Raw genomic sequence first — 24546 nt, forward strand, 5'->3', positions numbered from 1 at the left:
CTAGAGTAAGAGACAACCCCAAAGACCAAATCTCTGTCACACTTTCATGGATCATTTTTTGGTGTTCATGGAGATAAGTTGCTTTGATGGCTTTGAGGTTGGATTCAGAAGCTATGCAAGGGGTCACTTTCCATCTGTTGAAGATTATGTGTCTGCTTTTTAGTGAGCCTCAAAAAAATCTGACCTTAAGCTAAGCACTGATGGCTTATGGCAGAAATCTTTGCTATTTGGGAGCCTGAACTATTCTTTCTGTTTACCTTCTCTCTAGTGGTGAATGTCCTACTATCCTGAAAGGAGTTCTTGCCTCTTTGTCTGTGAACCTTTTCTTGCTTTTAAGAAAATTATGTGGCTGGGGATATAGCCTAGTGGCAAGAGTGCCTGCCTCGGATACATGAGGCCCTAGGTTCGATTCCCCAGCACCACATATACAGAAAACGGCCAGAAGCGGCGCTGTGGCTCAAGTGGCAGAGTGCTAGCCTTGAGCGGGAAGAAGCCAGGGACAGTGCCCAGGCCCTGAGTCCAAGGCCCACGACTGGCCAAAAAAAAAAAAAAGAAAATTATGTTTTGTGAACTCCAAATGCTAGGAGATGCTCTCTTTGTGATTCCTTCAGTGAGTGTGGGGTATGGAGGCCATCTCAGGAGCCCAGATTGCGGGAGGCTGGATGCAGTGTAACCATGATGGGCATGGAGTTCTGGGCTTTTCAAGTTTATCATCATAGATTTGTATTTTTTAAGAGAAATGGGCAAGAGAAAGCATATCATGTATTACTGAAGTGCTTACTATTTCCATGAAGTATTCTGTATAATGAGGAATTTTGAGTCAATAGGCCTAGGATCATACATGAAATCATCTAACTGACTAAGTTTGGATTGAGTTTGCATATAGGTTTCTCATTTTGTGTTTTCTTTTCTCTAGTGCTCTGTTCTAGAGGCCCATGATGCCAAGGATGTAGCTCGCATTACATCCTTGATACAGGTGTATGTTCCACAAGCATTTCTCAAAGACAGCAGTGGGGGGGAGCTGACCTACACCATCCCTGAGGCTGCAGACAAGACCTGCTTCAAGGGACTCTTCCAGGCTTTGGATCAGAACTTACAGCACTTACACTTGACAGGGTATGGGATCTCGGACACCACCTTGGAACAGGTACTAAGAGTTATGAAAGCATGTTTACAGGATTGATGTTTTTATTGACCAGTGTGCACTCAGTGAGGAGATATGGTTAAAGGGAGGGAATGGAAAACATTGCATTTTTATTGATCTCTGAGTTCTCATTAGTAGCAGGCACAGAGGAAATAAAAAAGCCTGAATTCAACACATCTGGAAGGGGATTATTGTTTTAGGTTAAAAAACATTCATAATTGTATGAGAACTTTGGTGTGATTAACCTAGCTGTCTCAGATATCCAAACAATTTTCAGTAGTGGCTGGTTAGCCAGTTGTGGTTCTTCCTTCTTTGATGCCCACCATGGACTTCTGTCCAGAGTGCTGAGCCTCTCTGGATCAACAGATAGATGTAGGAGGATCTAGTCTGAAGATGAGTTGTGTTTTAGAATGAATGTGGGCATGAGTATCCATTCACATCCCTTTCTGTGATCAGTAGGTACATGGCAGCCCCCTTCACTAATCCTCAGTTATCACTGTCAGTGGTTTGATTTAACACATGGTCATTTGCAGCCAAAACGCTGGAAAAAAGAGTATCACATTCATGTGATTTTTTTTTTGGTGCATGTAGATTAAACACAGTTGTATTACATGTCAGATTAGGTGTTTCTTTGTAATTTTAACTTCATTCTGTGCTATTGTTTTAAATCTCTATTTCTGTTTAGTATTCACTTTTTACTCCAAAATATTGACTTTTTTTGTTACTCATCCATGTTTCCATCCTTTTGGAAATTTCCTCCACTTCCTCCTCTTTGCCTTCTTTTCTATTAAAAAAAAAGATTTATTTACATACAGTAGAATGCACTTAATGGATTCGACAAATGCCAGAGTTATGGAACCACCACTATAAGAAAAATGCTCTTCTACTACTTCCTTGAAGAAATAACCACCCCTTGTAATTTGCTTCTGAAAATTGTGTTTTTCTTTGTCCTGGATTCATGCCCTTGCTGTAAGTAACTTCAATAACAACTCCAGGAGAAGTAATAGAACCAGTTGCCCAATTACTCTGGAGATGTAATATGTGTTTCTCCAATTTCTTCCAGTAATTCCCACCTTCTACATTTAGTACGTGCTTTGCACATAATAGGTCCTAAATAAATATTGATTTGTTGAATCTCATATATCTCCTTTTCTCTCTCTCTCACTCACAGATGCTTTAAAAAAGCTATCTGTCTTAAGGACAAAATAGGCAAAAGAAATGATGCATGCAAAATGTATATGAGATTTGACAAAATATGAAAGTGAAAATTCAGCCCTGTTTGACAAAGGCATCTTAAACTGGGAGAAAAGCAAGTGCCTTTAAAGAATTTTCTTTTATTTGGTGTAGTCTATAAAACATCTCTTCCAGCCAGTTTTGTCTCTTCACCGGAGTAGCCCCAACTTTCCTTACTTATATCACTGTGACCTGTGGTTCAGGTGGCTGTTAGAGCCCCCAGCTTGTGGTCTCCACATTTCTTCATCTGCATTTTGCCTGGTTGCTTTTCTGCTGCTGGAAGTACCTGCCAAAGACCTCTCTCTCTCTCTCTCTCTTTTTTTTTTTTTTGGCCAGTCCTGGGCCTTGGACTCAGGGCCTGAGCACTGTCCCTGGCTTCCTTTTTGCTCAAGGCTAGCACTCTGCCACTTGAGCCACAGCGCCACTTCTGGCCGTTTTCTGTATATGTGGTGCTGGGGAATCGAACCCAGGGCCTCATGTATATGAGGCAAGCTCTCTCGCCACTAGGCCATATCCCCAGCCCCCAAAGACCTCTCTTGACCCTCTTTTGGTAACTAGAAACCAGATTTTTCCTTTAAATTACAATAAATTCCTTAGAAATCACATTCTCCAAATATACTCTGATGAATCACAGGAGTTGAGATTTAAAATCAAATTGTGCCTTAATTTTTACTAAGGCATTTAAAATTTCTACTGTAGTGCTTGGACTTAAGTAAGGTGTTTGCTTTGAAATCATGAGGACCAGGGAGAGCAAGGAGAGCTTGGCTGTGCATATGAAGTCCTTTTGTTTATCTCTGAAGCCAAGAAAAAAGAATTTTCTGAAATAACTCAGGAATAGGGAATTTCAGTAGTGTGCTTCTAATGAATCTGAAGTGTCAGTGATGGTTTAGGGTGATTAGAGTGCCTGTGTGGCATGGGTAACGTCTTCTCTCCAGCTTGCTAAGCCCAGGTGAATGGAGCCCCTTTGTGCCTCAAGGGTTCTAGAGGCCAGTTGTTCAGGAGCATGAATCTGTAACCCTTATTCTATAAAACAATCAGAGATAGAACTTGGGCCACAGATGAAAATCAAGTCCAGAGTAGAGCTTGACCTGTTTAAATTTTTTTTTTAATTTTACTTCTGGAGAACCATTTCTACAAACAAATAATTGCTATCCAGTTTACTGATTCAGAGGTTGCCTCTATCAAAGCAGAGATGCAATTCCATCATAAGCATCTTCTGGAATTCCTGTCTCTTTGATTTCCACACCATCAGGACTTTCCAAGATTACAGAGTAGTCATTCTGCACAGCAAACCTCAATAAGAATCTGCCTCTTTCCTTGTGACAAGATTGGGTTATGCAGTTTGGGGCTGGAATGTTTTAGTAGCAATGTGGCATCTTCATTGCCCTGACCCATGCTGGTGGGAAGAAATTCAATCAGCCAGGGGGAGAAGTGTCTATAGGGTTGTTTTCTTTCAAGTTAATTCTTTTATTTATTTATTGGAGAACAAACTTTCAGACTTTTCAAAATCTACTTCTTTGAACCCACCAGTCTCAGTACCCTCCTTGACTGAATTATTATTACTAAGGCTTTTGCCATGTGATGATTTTCATAACTTCATCATTCATAATAGATGTTTTAGTTGCGTTGTTTATAGTCTCTTCTTTTTTTAAAAAATTATATCATTAGTGTGCCATGGCTTCCTATTTTATTTGACAAGATACCATTTATTGGGGACATTATTTACTTTTATGCTTATATCATATTAGGTTTTATAGTTAATTCTCTCTTTTCCTCTCTCCCTCTCCCTTCCCTTCCCCTCTGCTTCCCTTATTTTCCCTCCCCTTCCCTTCTCCTCCCTCCCCTCCCTTCCTTTCTTCTCCCTTCCTCTTTCCAACCTTTCCTTCCTTCTTTTTTCTTTTTTGAGATTTCTAGAGTTTCAATTCAGGGCTTCTATCTTCTTAGACAAGCACTCTACCATTTGAGCCTTGCCCCTTCTCCTTTTTGCTTTATTTTTCAGGTAAGGTCTCATGGTTTTTGCCCAGGTTGAACTCCTACTTACGCTTTCCAGGTAGCTGTGACAACAATTTTTTTGTTGTTGTTGTTGTTGAGATTGAGTCTTGTTAATTTTTAACCCAGGTTATGAACCTCAGTGTTCTTAATCATTGCTTCTTGAAGTAGCTGGGATTGTAGGCATGAGCCACTATGCCTGGCTGTTTCCTTCTTTCTTATAAAGTATGTTGGTCTAGGATCTCTGGTGCTTTTTCTGCCTAGATGAGAACCAGCTATTTCTCCATGAATTCCTGGCTGCTTAACAACCACATGGCAGTTGAAGGTTGCTATTCTTAGGTTCTCTCTTGGCTAAAGTGAGACAGCATTCTATGTTAATCTAGTAACAGCACCTCCCTCCAGTGTTTCCTCTTCACTAATCTGTCCCTCCCTCCTTTTCAAGGTGAGAAACTTCTGCACCTTTCAGTGTTCCCTTGCTCTTTTCTCCTCAAGCAGCAAATCTTTCAACCCAGAGTCCCTCATTGAGAGAATGGCTGTCAGTGCCTTTGTACATCCTATCATGGAAGGACTCAACACAGTGTCATCAGAGACTACATACATGTTGATCACTGTGTGGGAAAGGAAAGAGTATAGACTGTATTACATTGTGGTCAAAGTTTAGGAACTTTCCCTCTTGCTAATATTGCCCCTCAGCTAGATTCTATTGTTATCATTTTACTAAACTTTGGTCAACCTCATCAATTTCTTCAGCATCTCAGCCAAAAGGTGCCTCGTGCTGACCATCTCCAGGATACAGCCTATCAAACTGACACCTTGAGTGTTGCCATGGCTGGGGTCTAATGCTGGCAGACAAGGTCCTTTATACAGAATATGGTGGTGTGAACTGCTGCCTTCCAGCCCCACAGATGGATAGTGCAATCAATGCTGAGATGACACGGGGCTGTCATAAACACTAACATCATGAAGCCCTCTTAAATTAAAGAGACATAAATCCCCAAGTGAAGAATTCTCAAACTGCTGAATTTATTTACCCTATAAAGAAAGAAAAGAATTTCCACAGGCATTAGTTTATTTAAAGCCAATTTCCATTGAATTATACATATTTTCAGGCTAGTGTTATAGATTTAAAATGATCATTTCTTATACTATTTTGCTTATTCAATTTGTATGAATGGATAAAAGTAAGACACGTGTGACCAGTTTTGTGGATCCTTGACTTGAGGAGACTGAGCTAATTCTAGTGAAATAAAAATGTAAGATAAGATCGAAAACAATTTTCTAGTCCTTTTCTTTAAAAATCAGCCAGGTGTAGTTTCTGTTTGAACTATTCAAGTTGGCTTGTGGCCCCTATTTAATTACAAATGACAGAAAATCAGGATTCGATAGGTCAAGGGCACTTGTGTTTCTTTTCTCAGATGTGTAAGTTAGCCCTAAAATACAACCATATATATATATATAAAAACACAGGAGCAAATGCATAGGTACATGATTAAATAGGCCAAAGTATGGGATGTTCAGGGTGGGTTTCCATGGTGTAACTCCTTTAAACAGTGAACAAAAAGCTTAACAAGATGAATACCAGGAAGATGAAGCATATCTGAGGGAGGAGGAACTTTAGGAATTGTGGGTAGACAAATGGAGAAGGAATGAATGATGGATAGATAGAAACAGTCACAATATTCAGTGTACACCATTAAAAATATAACTAGGAAACTTGAGAGAGGTGGAGTTTGGATACGTGAACAAGTTGAATGAAAACCTCTTTGTAGAACTATTCAAAGATATTAAAATAAATATGACAACTATAATCAATATGTTTTTAATGAGAGAAAACATGAAAGAGGAGGAAGATGTATATTTCATTTCATACCAACTGCAGAAATCTAACATTCTCTTAAGTTGTGAAAAATGTGGCTGGATGTTAGAGATTGTGTGTGTGTGTGTGTGTGTGTGTGTGTGTGCATGTGTGCACACCCACCAGTCCTGGGGCTTGAACTCAAGGCCTGGGCATTGTCTCTGAGCTTTTGTGTTTATGGCTAGCACTCTAGGACTTGTGTTTTTTTGGTAATTAAAAATAGTCTCATAGGGGCTGGAGATATGGCCTAGTGGCAAGGGTGCTTGCCACCATACATGAGGCCCTGGGTTCGATTCCCCAGCACCACATATACAGAAAATGGCCAGAAGTGGCGCTGTGGCTCAAGTGGCAGAGTGCTAGCTTTGAGCAAGAAGACGCCAGGGACAGTGCTCAGGCCCTGAGTCCAAGCCCCAGGACTGGCCAAAAAAGAAAAAAAAAAAATAGTCTCATGGACTTTCCTGCCCTGGTTAGTGGGTTAGCTTTCAACCAAAATGATCATATTTCAGCTTTATGAGTAGCTAAGATTAAAGACATAAGATACCAATGCCCAGGTAGGGGATGTTAGATTTTTATCTGACACTCGAATAACTTTCTATAAAGTAGCTCAAGCTTTATTTCTATCTTCCTTTTTTACTTACTATTTTTTCAAATGTGTTTTATTAGTATATAGTGCATATAATATGCATATAATATACTTTGATCATATTCATGCTCTCTTATCTCTCTTCCATTTTTTTACTATTGTTAAAATAGGCTTTATTGTGACATTTTCATAGTTGCATAAAAGTACATTGATCATGCTCACCAATTAATTATATTTTTTGATAATTTGTGTTGGAAAGCCTTTCATGATTTTACTTAAAATAAGATTTTTAAAATAATATTACATTATAGAACAAATTGAACAAATAAAAACAAGTTATCTTATTTTTGATATTTAAAAATTTGCAAGGATTTAATCTTGAAGTCCAGATAGCAGTTTAAAATTTGCTAGAAAATATGTATCAGATGATAAAGAATGTATTAAAATTGATCTATGGATGCTTCATTTCCTAAACTCAATAGAGTGTTAGAAACTTTCTGATACATTCTTTTTCATTACAGTCTCGAGTAATGGGCTATTCTGGTGTCAGGTTCACTGGGTTGTTTACCAATGGAAGCTTTGCAATTACTGACTCTCTCTATTTAGTACAAAAATTACAGCCCAAAGTAACAAAAATCTGCCTGTAAGAGTTCAAATCATTGACTAAAGGATTCAATGTTACTGTTTTTGAAAAAAATATATTTATGGGATCTTTCTGTTCACTGGCTACTTGGACATTTTCTTTTCTTTAAAAAAAAAATTACCTTTAAGTGGTTGTACAGAAGAGTTGCCATTCAGCATAGAAGCTTATGAATACAATGCAACTTGATCAATGTTATCTCTTTCAGCGTTCTCCCCATCTCTCCCAACCTTATCCTTTTCATTTCTTAGGATATACATTGAATTTAATGACTGCATTCTTTCCCACTTCCTCTCTTTCTTTGTCAACCCTCCTCCCTTGATCCTACCCTTTCTTTTCCAGTACTTATTTCCTGATTATTTTGTTGGAGTGGGAGTCTTTCTTTTTTTTTTTTCTTCAAATTTTTATTATCAAACTGATGTACAGAGAGGTTACAGTTTCATACGTTAGTCATTGGATACATTTCTTGTACTGTTTGTTACCTTGTCCCTCATACCGCCCCCCTCCTCCGGAGTGGGAGTCTTTCTAAAGAATTACATACTATTTGAGTTCTCCTCTGAATTCACCATATTTCTGTTATCATACTTACATATATTTGGATTCTACCTGAAGTGTTTACTTATAAATGTATAAATTAATTCCACATATGAGAGAAAACATGCATCATTTGTCTCTCTGGGCCTGATTCACTTCACTTAACATGGAATTGCTAGATTATAGGGTAGTTCTATGTGTCATTTTTCTTTTGAGGAACCTCCACACTGCTTTCCAGAGTGGGTGAATAAATTTATATTCCCACCCACCAGTGCGCTAGGGTTCCTTTTCACTCATATCTGTGTAAGAAATTGTTATTGTTTGTATTTTTGATGATGGCCATTCTAAGTGAGAAGTATTATGTGTTATTTTGATTTGCATTTTTCTGTATGGCCAGAGATATTGAGCATTTCTTCATGTGTCTGTAGGCCATTTTTATTTCTTTGTCTGAGAAGTCTCTATTTGGCTCATTTGCCCACTGATTAATTGGGTTGTGAGACGTAGGGGGAGGGATAAACATGACAATGGCTTTGTGATTGGGTGGGGGTTCGCGGGCTTACACTTGACTGGCCGGTTAGTTCGCGGGCAAGCTCTGTCTCTGGCTCATTGGCTAGGGGTGTGCTCATTTCTCATAAGGGCGGGGCCTTTTTAGCTTAGTGGTTGTGGGATAGGGAAATCCAGCCATATGTGGGGCGGGAGTCATTATTGTTTACTGGGAGATGGAATCTTTCCAGGCCTCTGAGCAAGGGGGGCTGGGGAGATAGTGGAGATGGAGTCAGCTTCTGCCCTCTTTTGCTGGCCAGATCTGACCTCCACATCACATTAACCCTAGATGTTACCGACTGAATTCCTAGTTTTCTTAGACGTGACTTCACCTTTTCATATGGATGAAATTCTCAGGCACATACCTTGGTGTTTAGTGCTCCTTTACAATTGTTTTGGTCACAACCCCTCACCGATCTGTGACATTATTGGGGCAAAACTTCTTCCCTAATTCTGTTTCTGCCTCTGACACACACCTACACACATGCGTGCACACATGTATACGCATGTGCACACACATTTATACAATGCTCATTCACAGGCACAGACTTTTTTGAAAGCAGGAAGAGATGGAAACTTTTAAGAAAGGAGATGTACTTATTGTGCTAAGCCTCTGTAAAGTGGGGGTCACATCACTTTTTTCACTGGATTGATTTGAGAATTATGTGGTGAAATTTGCCATGTGTATCCTCTGGCTTAACACTGAGAGCTTATTCCATGCCAGCCAGCGAAGCGTCTCCCGACTCTCCTTTGTAAGTGCATCATGGCTTGCAACAGTCCTGTAATGTATCATCATCACCATGTGTCATCTCAAGAGACTAAGTCATAGAGTGGTCAAATAGTTTGTCCAAGGTTGTATGGCTGGCATGCACTTGGAAATGTTGCTATGTTACCATGTGCCTTGGTACTGAAGTGTGACATTTTCCTTCAAAAGAAGGGAAGGTCATTGAAGGGAACAACATTTTCTGTCATGCAGTGTCCTGACCTTCACCACTGTTCATGATACAGGGTTTTCTCAGTAGGATTCACTTCAAACTAATTAGCCACATGTAGAGAGGCTGCATACCTCTCCCTTCAGGCTTTTCTGCTCCCAGCTGCTCTCTCTGGGGTGCTCCCATTATTTTCCCTGAGGACTGGGAAACACCTAGAAATAATCATACTTTTGTATTTGTCTAAGGGAATTAGAATAGTGATACTGTTGACAGAAATCAGAATTACAGGGACAGTATGGACACACATAGATGGTAAGGTACCAGATAGACAGTCAATAGGACTGGTCCAGCGGGAGTCTCTTGAAGAGGACCAGGAAGGAGAATCTGGATCTTCATGGAAGTTTACAGTTAGCATCCACTGAACTTAAGCTACTGTTATCATATTTGTTTCACAGATGAGGCAGCCTACATTTTGGGTGATGAACTTCTATACCTGTAGCCACAGAGCTGACCCAAATGTCACAGCAAAGGTTCTGTCTTCAAACACTACAGTGATGGCTTGGTGCTGGTGGTCCACGCCTGTAATCCTAGCTGCTCAGGAGGCTGAGACTTGAGGATCACAGTTCAAAGCCAGCTCAGACATGAGACTCTCATCTCCAATTAAGCACTCCATCGAGCCAGAGGTGGAGCTGTGGCTCAAGAGGTAGAGTGCTAGCACTGAGGGGAAAAAAAACAAACAAACAAAAGAAAAACCTCAGGGACAGTGCCTATTCATTGAGTTAAAAAAGCTAAAAACAACATCATGATATGGCTCATGGTTTACAGGGTTGAGTTTCCTTTATCCTTTATGCCTAGACCAACACCACTTCTTGTGGGCTGTGCTCAATGTGTATGTGAAAGATTCTCCATCTCTTCATAATTCCCTGTCAGTTCTCTAGGTATAATTCAAGGCCTATTTCCCATTCCTCCTGTCCCCCATTTCTGCTTGTCTTGACTCGCACTCTTGGGCCCAGTCTTTGGATTTAAACCCATTGAGTTTGGAAGTTTGGACTTTCCCTTCCAACACTAACTAAATAGTGGTTTGTCACAAATAACCTAACCTAACTATTTTGATGCAAAGGCACATTGTAACTCACAAGGAACACAAATTCAAGGTGGAGTTTTATAGACAAGATCTATACAGAAACTGTGAGTATATGCATACTCTCATTTATTATCTGAGTTATGTCTGAATTTGTAAGATGCAGGCATTGTGAGTTGTAAACTTGAGCCAAACTGAGAAGAGCCGGTTATTATTACTTGTCTTTTTCCAGCCTACTGCTGTTTGTGAACTTAGCCAGCTTCCTCCTGCAGGGGTGGGACTGAAGGTAACAGTCACGTTTCCTTTATCTTTGCATCTTATCGGAGTCTATCAGTTGGACTGTGGATATATAGGAAGTCTTAGATTTACTCTAGTTCAATGAATGACTAATGAAATATGGGTATGTGTGCAGTGTGTTATTGGCCTGAGCTAGTTGGATGATGGAAGAAAAGAAATGGAATGTGTGAAGAAATGTGAAAAAAATAAAACAATTCAGTTTCCTTTGTGTTTTCCTTTTCAAAGGTATTTTTGAAGCTTTTGCAAGATTCCAACAAGAAATCTCACATTGCTCTGGGGACTATGTTAGAACCTCAGAATCAGAGGCCTACTGGACCTTTATTTGACTACTGTAAGTACAAAGGGCTTGTTTGCATTTTTGCACCAGGTACCAGGCCACCAACTTCACTCACTATCTCTTTCATAATAGAAGAGCAAGAACCTGAAGCCAGTGTGTGCAGTTGTTCTAGCTTCTTATTAAATGTACTCAATATAATGTTCTTCTTTGCCTATTCTAAATGCTTTCTATTTATTTTATTTTTGTCTACTAGTAAGCTAGTCACACTCTTTTTTGCATCAAGTATTGTTTTCTACCTTTCACTGTCAACCTAAATGTGTCATGGACCTAAAATATGCCTCTTGTAGACAGTATTTCATTGAATCTTATTGTATTTCATTCTAAATCAATGTGGACAGTCTATGCTTTGATTTGAGGCATAATCCACTTATATTTAAAGTCATTCTCAACTGGATGCACTTATTTGCATTTTGTTATTTGTTTTATATACATCTTAGAATTTCCCAGTCCTCCTTTCCTCCACTGCAAATTTTCTGTTCACTTTTCTCATAGTGATATGTTTCTATTCTGTCTTCTTTTTATGTGCATTTTATGCATGTTTTAATCTGTATCTACTAAAGGCAATGCATATAATATCCTAAAGTTATGATAATCTATCTTAAATTCATACCAATTGAACTTTAACCACAAACAAAAATGTTTTTACTTTATGGCTCTACTCTACCCATTTTATACTATTGTCAAAAAGCACACCATTATATATTATATTCTTATTAAGATAAGTTTACATTAAAAAATAGTTTTGGGGGCTGGGGATATGGCCTAGTGGCAAAGAGTGCTTGCCTCCTATACATGAAGCCCTGGGTTCAATTCCCCAGCACCACATATACAGAAAATGGCTAGAAGTGGCGCTGTGGCTCAAGTGGCAGAGTGCTAGCCTTGAGCAAAAAGAAGTCAGGGACAGTGCTCAGGCCAGAGTCCAAAGCCCCAGGACAGGCAAAAAAAAAAAAAAAATAGTTTTGGCTTTTATATCCTGTAGGAAATAAAAAGTAGTGTATATGCTAAATTTACAATAATACTCTTTCTGATATTTTCCCATGTATGTTTACTTGAGGACATTATAGTTTGATTGCTTTGTAAGTTATTGTCTAGGATTCTTTCTATTTGAACCTGAATATTTGTTTTAGCATTTCTTGTGGGGCATCTTTCCTAGTATTGTTCTTGTTTAGCTTTGATTTGTTTACAAATGACTAATTTCTCTTTAATTTCTCAAGCATTTATGAAGAATATGAAGTATCAGTGGACAGTTTTTGTTTCTTCTATGTGAATGATTATCTTCTGTCTTATGACATTTAAGGTTTCTTCCAAGTTAGCTATTAGTAGTTGTGTTAAGGATTGCTTTGTACATGATGAGTTTGTTCTCTTGAGGCTTTTGAGGGTCTCTCTTTTCCTTCAAAGTTCAGTTGTTTGTTTGCAACGTACTTTGATGTAGGGCTTAGGGTTTCTATTCCTTGGAGTTCATTGAGCTTTTTGTCTTTGGAAATACTTCTTTCCTGAAAATTCGGGTTGCTAGGTTCTCATAAACACTATCATTCTAATAATTTAGGTTAATTTTTATTGCAAAAATCCATTGCCTCTATTCACTGTCTTTATCATGGTCAGACATCTGTTTTGAGAAGTAACGATTTCATATTCCAAATCTGGGGAGCTTTATGAAAATTCATGACAATGTGTTTGATGTGAGGAATGTAATAGAGGGTAATGCTATATGAAAAGCAGAGTGTTTAAAGACAGAATCCTCAGGAAAGAAGAATTACAGTGTTTTCCATCATTAAATACAAAATATGACACAACCATGTAATTTTGTCATTCACATTACAGATTCTGGAATTTAAAATTCTATTTAAATCTTTCATTACTAATTAAGAGACAAGACCAGGATATAATAAGACAAATTTGGAATGAGATCACCTGAATTTGCCAGTGTTATTATATTCTGTAAAATTCTCATATAAAACTCAATGTGAACTAAATTTATGTTCCTTAGGAGATTGAACTTTATCAAAATGTTAAATCAGGACACTGGTGAGCGTGTATATTAATGTCTTCTAAATAAAGAGACTGAGCCACTTTTCTCCCCTTGGTATGATCTACCCTAGAGAAATTCAATTTCTTGAAAAGCCATTAGCAAAAATGCCTTCTCCTCCCATTGGTGCCTGGAAGATTATTCTTTTGTTATTGATATCTGTTTCCAGAGGCGCCTGCCTGTGGCCACCCTTTCTCTCTACCCATGCCATGTGTCTTTCAAGGGCCAGCACTCAAATAACTCACTGCTTACCACTCTGAGAGATTGATGAAGGCTGAATAAAATATAAAATATATACTTTCTAATCACAGAAACTCCAGCAATGCCACAGAAATGAGTTATGAAGACAGATGCCTGGAGGTGCACATGGTGCTGGCCTGGAAGTCACTTCCTTATGGAGAAAGGAACTATTTATCAGCTGCCTAGACATATCAGGTTTTGAGATGGGCACTTTAGATGCATGTGTTTTTTCATATTTACTCTGCACTGCCAACTTGGAAATAGATCTGAGGTTTAGAAGTTATCTGATCTCTGCAATTCCTTAGGTTTTCTAAAAATGAAAGTCCTTTTTAAGGCATTACACTTGCCATGGGTTCTCTTAGGACCATTTTCTTTTGTGTTTTGAACAAGATCTTGCCAAGCATGGTGGCACATATCTGTATTCACACTTACCCGGGAGGTAGAAATTGAAAGGTTCGTGGTTTGAAGCCCAGTTGGGTAAAAAAAGTTACTGAGATCCTTAATCTCAGAAATAAGATGGGTGTGCTGGTGTGAGCCTGTGATCTTAGCTATGCAGAACATATAAATAGGAGGGACACAAAATCCTGGCAAAAACATAAGACTCTCTCTGGTGAAGTAACAAAAGAATGAAAAGGTTAGGGCTATGGCACAAATAGTAAAGCCTAGCAAATGTAAGGGACTGAGTCCAAACTTTGGTACCACAATGAAATAAACAAATAAGTTAATTAGGTCAAGAGAGGGGAAAAAGATTAATCAAGTAATGTTTATATAGACATTGATAATAAGATTAATTGGAATATTTTCAGAGACAAGAGTGAGCTCAAATTAGCTTGATAGCCTAGACAGCCCCATAAAACACAGATAATTTTTTATTTTCTGACTGAGCAGACCTGGGGTGGGACTTAATTACTGTGAACTTACTTCTCTCTCTCTCTGCATATATTAGCTGTACAAGTAGAGTTTCCATGGACTTTGCCACATATGTGTACAAGGTACCCCATCAACCTCACCCCACCTATTACTCTCACTACTCTCCTAAAACAATTTCAATGGTTTTGCAGTTTCATTTTCATAGATGCAAATGAACTACTTCGACTGTCTTCCTCCTCATTCATTTGCTCTATTTGCCCCCCTCCCCCAGCTGACTGCCCGTCTGTATAACAAAGACCATTTTACTTTCCTGTCATTTATTTCATTTTACTTTTTCAGTGTGTATTAGCAGAACCAAAGGGGTTTCACAAGACATTTCAGACACGCATATATTGTATCTTAATCAGGATAAACTTTTCCCTTGCTTTCTCCTTTCCTGATCAATAGATATTATTGAGATTCCTTATCCCATCTTCAGACATAATTGTGATATATTTCAATATTATTCACCCTCCGTCCTTCTTTCTTTCCTCTCACTCATCTCCCTAAATAGTCCCATAGTTAGAATCATGGTGTCTGTCTATTGGTGTGTCTGTCCATCTGTCTCCGTCCATGAATCTAAAGGACATCCATGTATGTCCAACTTTTTCCCAATCTCTTGAATTGTTCCCATTAGGGTTTGAAATATCCTCTTGGCTCTTCCTTTAGGAACAGCAAAATACGAATAAAAATTTCTCCTCACAAATACCCTTTTAGTAAATGCTGCCTTAGCTCCCCTCCCTTGCAGAGAACAGCTTTTCCCTTGAAGGAGCATGGAGGGCTGCTCTGAGTATGCTCTGACTCCCCCATGTCTTGGTCCACTCAGGTTTGTGTTATTCTGCCATCATTGCCCCTCCAAAAGCCAGTTCTCCTTTTGTGGTGGTCCATCCTTCCATCACTTTCAAGTGGAAGCAACCCTACTCTCAAAGCAGTATCAGCTCCCTCTTTGGGGGTAAAGCTCTCTTGGGTCTTTAAGACCTCAATTTCTGCTTTCCTGGTGGTGTTCTTCATCCTGGCCTTCACACTGAGTTCCAAAGGCCCAGCTGATCCTGGCCCGTCAGGCTGCCCACAACCCTCTTCATCCCAGTGCAGGCTTCTTTACCCCCATGGAGCTGTTGCTCACACATCTGGCACCTGCTCCCATTGAGGACTGTCCTTGGGCATCTTTGTTTGATCATTACCATTAGAACATGTCCAAATAAAACATGTGTTTCACCCAAGCACCTTTTTTGCTCCATCTGTGCTCTTGGTACTTGGAGACCAAGAGGGAATATTGAACTCATGAGTGAAATTTTTATTTTTTCTCATTTTTCATACAAAGTTTTGAAATCCATGAGTGTGGAGTATGTGCTCTGGCCTGTCACCCATCTTCCTTTAAAATTAAAGGTCCCATTTTGTTTTTCTTACTTGGGATATTCAGTAGATTTTCTCTGGATTCAGATTCTTCCCCCACAAATGCCATGATAATATATGGCCAAGTGACCCATGCCTCTTTGCATTGTCTTCTGCTTCTCTTTCAGTTTCTTACACAGATTAAATTTACATTTGTCCCCACCTAGGTTCTGTCTACAATTTTCTCTCTGCTTATGTTTCAATCTTTTCTGCAAAGCCTTCCCCAGCTCAACAGATGAGGTCAAACCTCTTTGGATAGGATGTTCACAGTATCTGAGAGAGATTGTATTTAAGTAGCAGACTTATCAAGTGCTTACTTGATAAGCATCTGTGTCCATTCAAAGACTGTAAGCTGGAGAGGGCAGGCCTGGAGTGGTCATTTTATTTATTGCTGTAGCCTGGGCATTGAGTATGGTGTCTTTCCCTAATACATGGAACAAGTTTCTTACCTAGCTGACCAAGTAAATGAGTAGGGGGCCCTGCAGCCTTGCATGTGATGGGAAATGGTTGCCATTTACCTTGCCCAGTTCACAGTTCGGGCTTTGATTGTGTGCTGGTCAGGATGTGCAGTTAGCCCTTGGAGGAGCTCACCACAGGCCTCATTTACCCTGTAGTCAGCTGCCTTGCAGTGCCACCTATACTGTGCCTGGTCACTGTAGCTCTCTGTCCATGCATGATATGTGTTAATAAGGGACTTCTTTTAAAAGAAAACCTAAAAATATTCTGGGTATTTATTCTTAGTCACAAATCTTAGTTCTGAAGACATGTGTGTGTGTGTTTGTGTGTGTGTGTGCATGTGTTTTTTTTTTTTTTTTTTGTGTGTGTGTGTGTGTTCAATTCCCTGTCCTGGGATTTGAACTTAGGGTCTGGGCACTGTCCCTGAGCTTTTTTGCTCAAAGCTAGTGCTCTACCACTTTGAGCCATAGTTCCACTTCTGATTTTTTAGGTAGTTAATTGGAGATAAGAGTCTCACAGACTTTCTTGTCCAGACTGGCTTTGGGTCAAGATCTTCAGATCTCAGTCATCTGAATAGCAGGGATCACAGGAGTGAGCCATGGGTCCTCAGCAAACATTTACTTTTTACTTTTACTTTACAAATTATTTTGTAGTCCTGGAGTTTAAACTCATCATGCACATACTACACAATTATTCTATTACTTCAGCCATATCCTCAGCCCTTTATGATTTAGTTATTTTTCAGATCAAGTCTAGTATCATGATCCAAACTGGACCACGATCATTCTGTGTATACTTCCTGCATAGCCAGTAAAACAAGCATGTACCACAATGCCTAACTTATTGGTTGAGATGGAATCTTGTTCCCTTTTTACCTGTGCTGGCCTCCAACTATCATATTCTCAGTCTCTGCCTCTGAGTAGCTGAGATTATAGGTTTGAGCCACCACACCCAGTCTATTCTTTTTTTTTTTTTTTGGCCAGTCCTGGGGCTTGGACTCAGGGCCTGAGCACTGTCCCTGGCTTCTTTTTGCTCAAGGCTAGCACTCTGCCACTTGAGCCACAGTGCCATTTCTGGTCATTTTCTGTATATGTGGTGCTGGGGAATTGAACCCAGGGCCTCATGTATAGGAGGCAAGCACTCTTGCCACTAGACCATATCCCCAGCCCCCCAGTCTATTCTTTTTGTGATAGATTCTCACTATGCAACCCTGACTGGCCTTGAACTATGAATCCTTTTGCCTCAGACTAAAAAGTACATGGGACTATAGCTATATAACACTGGACTTGGAGACATTTACATTTTTAACAGGCACCCTAAGTTCTGTGGTTGAAATGGTCTCTGGTCATTGCTATGAAAAACACCCCATTAGAGTCTTTTTAAGCTTAAAGTTCCTGTGAAAGATCACAAATCCATCTAATACTTATTAAACATGATTATTTTTCTGTAGAAGGCTTCACCATGGCTTTTTTATTTTTGTAAATTTTTATGAAGCTTTATCCCCTCATGTGAGATCTGAGATTGCATTCAAATTGTCAGCTCTCCAGCTTGTCTATGCCACTTTACCTAAAGTCGTTGTGCAGTTTTCTTCCACAATTTAATCCTCTATATTTCTTTCCTAATTGCTACTGTGTCTGATGATGGAAAACAATGTTGGCAGTGGTTAATCTGAAGGGTCTGCAACCACTCCTTTGCTTTTTAAAGCAATTCTGTTTGACCAGCCCCATTTTTACACTGATGGGGTGATTCTCTGCCTCTTCAAAGAGCTGTTCCAAATTCTACATGTGTCTCCAATGCTGTACTATGGAGTTAAAACCAGATTTCTCTCTTTTCTCCTTAGTCTACATTGCCTTGAATTTCAAAAACCACTGTCCCTTCAAGCAAGGTAGGGAGGGAATTGACTGCTGCCAATTATACATACCAAAGAAGGTTTGTTTTCCAAGTTAGATAAAACCAGCAGCGAGCTACCGGCAGGGTGCTCTTGCAGTAAGGAGTCTGCCAAAATAGAACAGAATTGAAATAGACTTGGGCAGGATAAATGCTGGTGGCAGGTGCCAGGAAGCCAGCAACGTCTATCAGGGGCAGTGGGAAGCCAAGAATGTATGCGAAGCTGTAATTTTTTCAACCACATGGATGAAAGCTGCCAAAGGAAGCTCCTGAGGCAGTGATGAATAGTTGCAATCTTTATTTCCTGAGCTGGAATATCATCTTCCTGTGAAATACGTGACCACAGTGTACTTTGCTCACATATAGCATCACCTCAAAGTTAAATGGGACATGGGACTAGCTCAGATGGAACTAGCGCTGGGTGACCTTCCCTGATAGATCTATGTTCAGGAATGCAAGAGAAGGCTTCTGGAGCTCCTTCCATCTTTTCTCAGCACTCATTTCCTCACTGGAGCCACAGAGAGCTGGGTACAAATCTCTGAGCTTGATCCAGATTGTATAGCTCTCATTCAGTGGGCTTGGAACTAGAAATGTGTCATATTTTGCATTTTGTTTTGGATTATAGAATAGTTGCCTATATATAAGAGATCTCAGAAGTGGGACCATGTGCAAACGTGAAATTCATATATATATATTTCACATATACCTTAGTTTTATGCAGTTTTATGCAGAATGTTAGACAATTTGATTAATGAAGCAAAGTTTTGTGGTATGAAATTGTCCTCATGTAGTGTCATGTTGGTACACAAAATATTTTGGATTTTGGAACCGTACAGATTATGCATCCATTCATTAGAATTGTGGAGGGAGCTCATGTTTGGGAACCCAGTATGGGGCCATGTGTAGACTATGGAGGATCTGTGTGCTGCATTTCAGAGACATTTCAGTGCAGCAGAGGCAACATGCTTTGGAATTCAGGGGTGTTGATGGCTGGCACAACATGGTATTCTTCCCTTGTGAGACATTCACAAAGATCACACCATGTGTCTAGTTTGTTAAAATGTATCTCCCAAGGATGCTTACACTACAGCTCCCCTGATTCCATTGTGCTGGGTTGTTGAGAACAGATGTGAGAATTCTTCCTAGTTATGAATGAGTTTGAAACCCAGGGTTGAGGTTGCAGTATAGTAGAAAATAGCCCTCATTCTCATTGCCTAAAGATCTCCATTCATATCTACTTCATAATCCACAGGTGATTCCCTCAATTCTTGGAGCAACCTGCATACTCTGCTGACTTTCCTTCCCTGTCAGTAAGCACCTTTAAGGAAGCCCTCATGTTGGCTCCTCCTTGAAGAATCTACCCATGACCTTGCACTAACTACATTTACTGTGTTGGCTAGAATTTGTTTAATTTGGCTACTTAGCATGTGTAGTTGACATACCTGGGTCTATTAAATAATAAGAGTCCCTTAAGAATTTTACTCATATAGATTACCTAAAGTCTAATTGTTGTACTCACATTAGTCTATAGTATGTTTTATTCCTTCAAATTTTTCTTAAAGTAATGTTAATGATACATAAATGAAAGGTTTGAAGTACGTGTTTTTTTCTACCCATTGTCTTTATGCTTTTTAACCAAGCTATTCATTAATACACTATTTATCTCTGAATTTCTGGCTGCAGTTTCCAATGCTTCATTTTCCATGATCTATCCTGCTTTATTAGCAAGTTCCAAAACCTGCTTCTATAACATGGGAAACAGAGCTGAGAAGTTTTAGCAAAAACTGTGACTATTTTTCCCCCAACGCATTTAAAAATGAGAAACAATCCTAAATTTATAAGAAAGTTGTAAGTACAATATAAACTCTTCCTTTAATGTATCCTTAAGCTCATCATTCTTAGTACTTTCTTATATTCCCATCAAGCAGGGTCATTTGCCTACTAAACAAGACTTCAGGTACTGTTTTTGTCATATAGAACTTCATCTCCTTTCCTGAATGAGGCTTACAGCCTTTGCAAAATCATAATTGATTACAAGATGGATAAATATTCATTGCTGAAGAAACAGAAAATTAAATTAACCATAATCATCATAAAAATAAATGTCAGTCTTCAAGAAGGTTAAAAATACAGGGCTGGGGATATAGCCTAGTGGCAAGAGTGCCTGCCTCGGATACACGAGGCCCTAGGTTTGGTTCCCCAGCACCACATATACAGAAAACGGCCAGAAGCGGCGCTGTGGCTCAAGTGGCGGAGTGCTAGCCTTGAGCAAAAGGAAGCCAGGGACAGTGCTCAGGCCCTGAGTCCAAGGCCCAGGACTGGCCAAAAAAAAAAAAAAAAAAAGTTAAAAAAATACTTATAGATTCATATCTTTTTGGATAAAATGATATATATTTATATATTGTATATATCTACATATTTATATATATAGTAGAAATTACTTGATCAAAGGCAACTTTTCACTGAATGTATCCTCTCCCAAATTTCAATTTTTTTCTGGTTCAGTGACTGCCATCTTAGTAAATTATATTTATTGTGTGTGTGTTTACATTGCAACATTTGTCATCTAATATAGTATGATTGTACTTTAAAATATTTCATGTTTTAATCTTTTTTAATTTTTTTGGTTGATATGTCTTATCAATGCTTTGGGTCCTATTTCCTTTCCTTATATTTTATTGAGCTATTAGGTATTTTCTTTAAAAAGATGGTTTTACTCCATTTTAAATTATTCAGTTATAAAAATTAATGAATACTTTTCCTATCAATGAATATTTGGTGATGAATGTATTTCACCGTACAGTTGCATAGGTTAAGCATCTCTAATCTAGACTCCATAGTGCCCCAACTCTGCGAAGTTTTGAGTGTCAATATGATGCCACAACTGTGGAGAATTTCACACAATGAATCACAATCAAAACACGGGCATACTAAAAGCACTGTGTGAATATACCTTCTGTCTATGCCTATATAATATGTGTTTGTGGGACTGGGAAGTCTAGTGGTAGAGTGCTTACCTCGTATGAATGAAGCTCTGGGTTCAATTCCTTAGCACCACATATATAGAAAAACCCAGTAGACAGTCCTGTGGCTTAAGTGGTAGAGTGCTAGCCTTGAGCAAAAAGAAGTGCTTAGGCCAGTGCTTAGTCCCTGAGTTCAAGCCCCAGGACTTGCAAACAAAAATGTGTTTGTGAAATGTAAGTGAATTTGAAGTTTGAACTTGGAGACCATCTTCATTAGGTACACACAAATATCTCCAAATCTGAAAATCTGAAATCCTAAGCACTTCTGGGCCCATGCATTTTGAGTATGAAATGCTCAGCTTCTATTATACTTTGTTCAATTAATTCCCATTTATTAAACATTTGTTTCTGATTTCTTGCTATAAATTTCTATAAAGATAACCAAGCTTACCAAACTTACCAAATTTCTGTAAAGACTACTCTGACATATATGTATAATATATGCATACATATACATACATATGATGCATATATTTATATATTTATTTAATTTTGGTGGATCATGGGGCTTGAACTCTGGGTTTGGGTGCTGTCCCTGAGCTCTTCAGTTCAAGGCTAGTGTACTTGAGCCACAGTGCCAGTTCTGGTTTTCTGATGGTTAATTGGAAATAAGAGTCTCACAGTCTTTCCTGCTTGGATTGGCTTTGAACTGTAATCCTCAGATCTCAGCCTCCTGAGTAGCTAGAATTACGAGTGTGAGCCACAGGTGCATGGTGTTTGATGCATTTATTTTGAATAGCATACCTGTTGGATTGTAGTTAAACAGTTGATTAATATAGCTCTTAGGTTAGAATTGAGATTAGGAGAAAATACATATTGGTTTCTACAAATGATTGCAGGAAATGATTCCCACAAGAATGATATGAGAAGACTTATTTTCTTGAGCTCTCAAATAATAATAGTTGCTAAGAGTATCTTTAGTTTTTAATATATTCTTGAGTCAAAAAGAAAAATTATTGTCTTATCTTACACTATTCATATATTGACTATTTGTAGATTTTTACACTGTTTAATCATGCATTTTGTATGTGCATTTTTCTTTTGGAGCATATATTTTACTTTTATGAACTTAGAAGTATTATGAAAGGAAAATTTCCAAGAATATTTCAGTGAGAATCATATACTAGGGTGTTTGCCAAGTCACTCATATATTAAACTGTTCTTCATTAGGTATTAATGTTTGAACAGTTGCAGCTACCTTACCTGCTCTCTGTCTCTCAAAAAAAGGGAGGACAAAAAGCTTCTATAGACATTTTCTTTAAGCAATTCAACTGTCTGAACAAAATGGGAATGCATAATTGTGGAAGTAACTAGAGTCCTTGAATATAATTGCACTCATAAGTCAAATAAGACAATTTGTAACAATTCCATCCAGCACTTTAATTTTGTCTGTTAAATTATTCATGTGAATACTTTTATAAGTTTATCCATGAATATTTAATTGGTGGCTGATTCATAACCATAAGCTATTTTATCATTTATTTTTTTTCTCATGATGTCCAATTAACAGCTATGTGAAGGTGGAGAAAATTTATTCTTGGTAAGATGAGTTACACCTGCTGGGGATATGGCCTAGTGGCAAGAGCACTTGCCTCGTATACATGAAGCCCTCGGTTCGATTCCCCAGCACTACATATACAGAAAATGGCCAGAAGTGGCGCTGTGGCTCAAGTGGCAGAGTGCTAGCCTTGAGCAAAAAGAAGCCAGGGACAGTGCTCAGGCCCTGAGTCCAAGGCCCAGGACTGGCAAAAAAATAAAAAATAAAAATAATAATAATAAATAAATAAAAGTCTTTAAAAAAAAAAGATGAGTTACACCTTTCCCCACAGTCTTATTGAGGTTGTCTGTAAACATATACAATGATTGGAAGTTATGGCTATTTTGACAGTGCAGTAAGTGTTCTCGTAGTAACTATCATAATATAGAGGGAAATGATATGACTCCTTATTTTACAACTGAAGGATATTATTCAGAGAGGCTAAGTAGTTCTCCAAAAAAATCACAAGGTATTTTGGGGAATGAGATTGGATTCATATCCAAGTATATGTAGATTGAATTTCCTCTATTCCACCATGATGCACAGGAAGAGCCCCAATTAACAAGGCCAGTGGCAGCTTGCCCATCATTCTCAACCTTGGCTTCCATCACCAGGGAAAATTTGCCAAGTTAGATAACCAGAATGTTCTTGTCTATTAGTGAATAGGTATTTATGAGTTTCACCTGCCATATACGTACATGTTCTAGCATGCAGTTTGACAGGATGTAAGTGTGGATGGCCAGTGATAGAGTCAAAGGCACTGAGTAAAGGCTAATTTGTGGGATGTGACTTATGATGGTAGTGGCTAGGTAAGTGTGAGAATGACTGGGCCATCATTAACCCTTCACATACACAGAGGCCGACCTGTGCTTTGCAGGAGAAAGCTCCTCAATCAGAGCCAGTGAAGGCATCAATAATTAGGCAACCTAATCACATTTCAAATCATTTATCTTGAGTTAGATAAGGCCCATAATTATACTAGTGGACTGCACACCTAAAAGCATGAATTGGTGTTATGCAGTACTCTATCAAGAAGGTCATAACTAAATGAGAAGGTCATATTTAATGTAACAGTATACATTTTCTAGTGCTACTCTATAGACTGAGTTAATGCTGAATTAGGAGAGCTGCATATAGATCAGCAGAGATAATGCATTAAATTATAACCACAGACCATCTGAACATCAGAATCCCTGAGGAAGTTATAATAAATGCATTGTGTGTGTGCCCACGTGTGTGTGTTTGCACGCGTGTGCGCGCATGTGTGTGTGTACTAGTACTTGAACTCAGGGCTTGCATGTTGTCCCTTAGCTTTTTTACTCAAGGCTAGCATTCTACCATTTGGGCCATACCTCAATTTCTGGATTTTTGCTGGTTAATTACAGAGAAGAGTTTCACAGACTTTCCTGTCTAGGTTGGCTTTGAATCATAATCCTCAAATTATATTTCTGAGTAGCGTGGATAATAGGTGTGAACCCCTGGCAGTGATGTAGGTTTTTTTCTTGTGCAACAGGGCTTGGAAATCAGTCTTTTAAAATTGAATTTTAATTGTTTAAATTTAATTTTTAAAGAATTATGTGTAAGTAGTTCTACAGAGGAGTTTCAATTCAAAATGTAAGGTTCTGAGTACAATGCATCTTGATTACTGTTACGCCTTTCACTGTTCTTCCTCCCATCTCTTCCATCTCACCGCCTCAAATTACATGACTCCATGTTCACATATGTACATTGCATTGTGTGAGTATTCACTAACCTTTCCTTCCTCCATTCATCTGCCTCCTTCTTTTTCATTGATGCCCCCTCACCCCGACAAAGCATGCTTTATCTTCCTGGTATTCATTTTGTTAAGCTGTTACTTGTTACACCATTGGAATCATCTCCTGTATATACCATACTTTTTGTTTACAT

The 24546-nt window shown here is 38.7% G+C and overlaps 1 protein-coding gene across 4 annotated transcripts in view; it reads left to right on the top strand.

The window, feature by feature from the left end:
- The window catches only part of Abca13 (ATP binding cassette subfamily A member 13), a 403566-nt gene that overhangs the window by 195591 nt on the left and 183429 nt on the right, over window positions 1-24546 (top strand). For all 4 annotated transcript variants that reach the window (XM_048339554.1, XM_048339551.1, XM_048339552.1 and 1 more), the window contains 2 exons: window positions 917-1147; window positions 11057-11162. In XM_048339554.1, coding sequence (XP_048195511.1) covers window positions 917-1147; window positions 11057-11162 — 337 coding nt within the window. The remainder of the gene's footprint in view (window positions 1-916; window positions 1148-11056; window positions 11163-24546) is intronic.

Source organism: Perognathus longimembris, chromosome 2 (assembly GCF_023159225.1).
Source record: "Perognathus longimembris pacificus isolate PPM17 chromosome 2, ASM2315922v1, whole genome shotgun sequence".
Classification (NCBI taxonomy): Eukaryota; Metazoa; Chordata; class Mammalia; order Rodentia; family Heteromyidae; genus Perognathus; species Perognathus longimembris.